Below are 5,000 nucleotides of genomic sequence, written 5' to 3'. Positions count from 1 at the left end.
AGGAAAGCTGGTAACCCACTGTATTCATTGGCCATTGTGTATAGAGGAACACGAATGGTTCCAAAAACCTGCAAAAGACAGAAAAATAATTAAAGGCCTGATTCTGTGCACTTCCCTGTAGAACCAAAACTCTAAAATGGAAGTTTGCATTTACATATTTCTAAAGAAATACATAAATAACAGACATAAATAACTGCAAAATCATTTTTTCTCTCTCTCTCATGCATGCAATGTTGCCCATAAGGGAAAACTGAACTCATACAGCACTGGAAACACAGGGACACCAACTCATTAATAAATAGCATTGGCAGATGGAAATGATCAGGAATGAATGTGGTGATTCGATTATACTAATTCATTTGATATGAGTAGAAATACAAAGATGTAAAACTTTAGAAAGAGATACAATCTTAATTAAGATGACTTGCTTAATAACGTATCTGTACAGAGAATGAGAAATATCCAGTAGATATACGAAGAAGAAAAAATGAAGAAATGGGAGAAGGAGAAGAAGGAGAAGATGAAGAAGGAGAAGATGAAGAAGGAAAGGAAGAAGAAGAAGAAGAAGAAGAAGAAGAAGAAGAAGAAGAAGAAGAAGAAGAAGAAGAGGAAGAAGAAGAAGAAGAAGAAAAAGAAGGAGGAGGAGAAGAAGAAAGAGAAGGAGAAGAAAGAAAAGGAGGAGGAGGAGGAGGAGGAGGAGGAGGAGGAGGAGGAGGAGGAGGAGGAGGAGGAGGAGGAGGAGGAGGAGGAGGAGAAGAAGGAGGAGGAGATGAAGATGAAGAAGAAGATGATGATAATGAAAATGATGATGGTAATGAGGAGGAGGGGGAGGAGTAGGAAAAAAAAAGAGAGAAATAAAAAGAGGAAGAGATAGTAGAAGAAACATAAGTAGAAGTAGAAGAAGAAGAAGAAGAAGAAGAAGAAGAAGAAGAAGAAGAAGAAGAAGAAGAAGAAGAAGAAGAAGAAGAAGGAGAAGAAGAAGCAGAAGAAGATAAAGAAAAAAAAAGGAGAATGAGAATGAGAATAAAAATAAGGAGAAGGAGGAGGAGAAGAAAAAGAAGAAGAAGAAGAAGAAGAAGATGGAGGAGAAGAAGAAGGAGAAGGAGAAGCAGAAGAAGAAGATGGAGAAGGAGAAGGAGGAAGAAGAAGTAGAAGATGAAGAAGAAGAAGAAGAAGATAATGATAATGATGACAATAATGATTGATGATGATGATGATGATGATGATGATGATGATGATAATGATGATGATGATGATGATGAGGAGGAGGAGGAGGAGGAGGAGGAGGAGGAGGAGGAGGAGGAGGAGAAGAAGAAGAGGAATAAAAAGAGGAAGAGATAGTAGAAGAACCAGAAGTAGAAGAAGATGTAGAAGAAGAAGATGAAGTAGAAAAAAAAATAATGAGGAAAAAAAAAATAAAAAAAAATAAAAAGCTGAAGAAGGAGAAAAAGAAAAAGAAAGAAGAAGAGACTAATACTTAGAGAAATGGAAGTCTCACCTCATTTCCATACTCTGGAGCTAAAACACAGTTCTTTTCAAGCTCTGTGAACTGTTCAAGCGTTATTTGAACAATGAAGAAGTGCAGAACCATGTTCTTTCTTGTTTCTAACTGCAAATAAGATAATTAAAAAATAATATCAAATGCATTGACTGAAGTACAAAGAAATTTATGTAAATATTTTTTATTACTAATAAAAAAATTAACAACAAAACAGTATAGAATCATAAAAATATCCAAAATTAAAAAAAAGACTAATACAAGCTATGTAAAAGAAAAGAAAAAAATTACCATACTACAAATGTGAAATTTAATAGAATATTTTAACAATAATAACTATAAAACAATACCACAAATAGTGTAGTGCCAAGTTTTTACCAACACCACAAATAGCTTCTTAATCTGTACGATAACACTGAGTAAAAATTCAAATCTTGTCAAGGACAGATCATGCCAATTAGGAAGGAAATGGTAACTGAACCTTTATTGCTCTTTCTTTGGAACAAATATATGGCATCTTTTGTCGTTCCTTCTTTTTCATCTCTCTCCTTGTTCCTTCAATCCGTTGTTTCGTTCTTAATCTTCTATTCTTATATGTTATCTCTATTCTTATTTATTTTATCATCTAAATTTTACAGAAAACTACACAATGAAACAAACAGATCTTTTGAGTCATAATTCAGACAATGAAATTATAAACCATGAGAATTTTTGTGTGCTGAGACTGCATATACAAATAAAGGTATCATTACAACAATCATGGAAAAGAGCAATAATTTACTCAAGTAAAAAAAAAAAGAAAAAAAAGAAAGGGAATGAAAGAAAGCAAGAAATAATATATACATTCCTACTTCTACTCTAACGCTCTCTCCTCTCTCTGTGTCTCTATCTCCCTCTCCCTCTCTTTCTTGCTCTCTTTCTTTTTTTCTCTCTCTCTTTCTCTTTCTCTCTCTCTTTCTCTTTCCCTTTCTCTTTTTTTTTTCCTCTTTCTCTCTCACATATGCATAAATACATGTGTATGTATGTATTACATACATATAATATATAATAAACACACACACACACACACACACACACACACACACACACACACACACACACACACACACACACACACACACACACACACACACACATACATAGAGCAGTTACCGTACCTGAGTACTGTAGTAATCTGACCAGGTGATCTGCCGGACTGCCGGGTTCCAACCAATTTCCTCAGCCATTTCTCTGTTGAGGCCTTCGATAACATCCTCCCCATCCTCAATGAGACCCCCAGGGAAGCCAAAGGTGCCGTCAAAGCGAAGGTGCATCTGTTGCCAAGAGTAGGATATAGTGAATGGCTTCAATTCCATTTTCTTTTCTTATTTTTGGTGGGTGGAAATTGTGGGTAAGAACTTCAAGTAGGATATATGATACAAATGAATTGCCATCCTACCTATTTAAAAAAAACCATAATTAAAGCTTAATCCAATGCCGACGGGGAAAATTAATAAAAAATGGGGAAAATGCTCTGCTCATTTTCTATATTTTTGTGAAATGTCTCATAGATGGCTCTGCTAGTGATTAGCCACAAAGGAGTCAATTAGTAGAACTTGTTACCTTACATGATTTGAATTTGTGAGAACAACGTATTTTTTACTAGTGCTATGAATATCGATGTTGTTATTTTTCTTATAAACATTATAATTACTATAAAGTGATAAACATTAGTAACAGCAAAATGAACGGGTGAGACAGGCAGTACTCATAATTGGCTCATTGGTGGCTCAGTACAAGTGTAGCCATCTATGTGTAAAAACAATCAAACAAGTACTCACAGTGGGCATAGCATGTATGTACACGTCATGCCCGTCAGTATTGGGTTAAAAAATTTCATTTTAGATATTTACAGTATGGGTGTTTTTGGCACTTTGTAATTTTATCTTACATATATTCTAAAAAAATAATAATAATAATGATAAAGTGTCCAGAACACACACACACACACACTTCCCATTTCATGCACTCAAACACCAACAACCTACCATTATTGCCGCTCTACATTCCCCAAAATTTGTAAAACCTGGATGAGGTGCCCAAATGCAAGCGTGGGCAGCCCTGCGGCACTGCTTCATCTCAAGAGACTCCGCATACGAGATGAGTCCTTTGGTTACCGATCGGATCTGCAAGCATTTCGGTATCTGGAAAATAAAGGAGATCTACGTTTAGTATGTCATTTAGTAAAATGACATACTTGAAACTAAAGCTTATTTGGCGATAGAATGACCAAACTATATACACTTTAACAGAGTGGTAAAAATAGTTTGGATAAAATATACTGTATAAACATAAATACACTTATGTATACATGTTCAAAGTATCCATGTACTATACATAAGTGTAAATGTAAATATATATACAAAAGTGTGTGTGTGTGTTTGTTTTGTGTGTGTGTGTGTGTGTGTGTGTGTGTGTGTGTGTGTGTGTGTGTGTGTGTGTGTGTGTGTGTGTGTGTGTGTGTGTGTGTGTGTGTGTGTGTGTGTGTGTGTGTGTGATTTTCTGTGTTTTTGCTGGAATAATCAAATATCCACACCTGAAATAATACTATTTAGAAACATTATCCAGTCTCTGAACACCGAGAATGTAAATCATAATTATAAAAATCATTCAGGAAATCCTAACACAAAAAACCCACATGCATTGAAACCTCTCCTTCCATTGCATACTCACAATGACAGTAATACCAATAGTATAATTCAACATGATAACAATAATACAGAAAACTATATTCCACAAACAGACCCAAACAAAAACAAAAACAAAAATGTAATCCAATCAAACCCAATTAACATTACCATTAAACAAAAAAAAATAACCAAAACCTTAACCTCAAAACCTCTCCTCCTCCACACACCCTCTAATCACCTCAGGCAACGGCAGGGCGCTGGGGGAGAATTCCTTCTGCTCGGGACCCGACATTTCCCTGCGAGAGGCTGCTGCTCCAAAACGTGTCGTGAACGTATCTGCTTTACGCCGAGTCAGCTGTTGGGCGGCGGGGGGGGGGGGGGGGGGGGGGGGGGGGGGGGTACGGGCGCCAGGGGACACTGCTCTGGGGTTCGCGAGGCCGCCGGAAGGGGCTCGTGCCTGCACTGCACGGTATTTAGGCTGGACGTCAGTCTGATTATATGTTATCTTTCTATATATGTACATACAGTACACACACATGCGCGTGCGCGCACACATATCTACATAATCGTATCTATATCTAATCTATATGCGCGCGCGCGTGTACACACACACACTCTCTCTCTCTCTCTCTCTCACACACACACACACACACACACACATAATTACACACACACACACACACATACATATATATATACATATATATATATATATATATATATATATATATATATATATATATATATATATATATATATATAAATACACACACACACACACACATAATTACACACACATACACACACACATACATACATATATATATATATAT

The 5,000-nt window shown here is 36.3% G+C and overlaps 1 protein-coding gene across 2 annotated transcripts in view; it reads right to left on the bottom strand.

The window, feature by feature from the left end:
• Positions 1-4,525, bottom strand: part of LOC125044966 (U8 snoRNA-decapping enzyme-like) — a 5,936-nt gene extending 1,411 nt beyond the window's left edge. Inside the window, exons 1-5 of one of the 2 annotated variants that reach the window (XM_047641942.1) lie at positions 4,406-4,525; positions 3,526-3,681; positions 2,656-2,811; positions 1,499-1,609; positions 1-68 (exon numbers count right to left, since the gene is read on the bottom strand). The exon at positions 1-68 is cut by the window's left edge and continues 138 nt beyond it. In XM_047641942.1, coding sequence (XP_047497898.1) covers positions 1-68; positions 1,499-1,609; positions 2,656-2,811; positions 3,526-3,681; positions 4,406-4,459 — 545 coding nt within the window. In that variant the 5' untranslated portion in view covers positions 4,460-4,525. Of the gene's footprint in view, positions 69-1,498; positions 1,610-2,655; positions 2,812-3,525; positions 3,682-4,368 lie in introns of both variants that reach the window. The other variant, XM_047641943.1, reaches the window with a different exon arrangement.
• Positions 4,526-5,000: the final 475 nt, after the last annotated feature.

The sequence above is a fragment of the Penaeus chinensis genome, chromosome 36 (assembly GCF_019202785.1).
Source record: "Penaeus chinensis breed Huanghai No. 1 chromosome 36, ASM1920278v2, whole genome shotgun sequence".
In the NCBI taxonomy this organism is placed as follows: Eukaryota; Metazoa; Arthropoda; class Malacostraca; order Decapoda; family Penaeidae; genus Penaeus; species Penaeus chinensis.
Note: the sequence above shows the minus strand (reverse complement) of the source record. Positions and strands in the feature narration are given on the sequence as shown.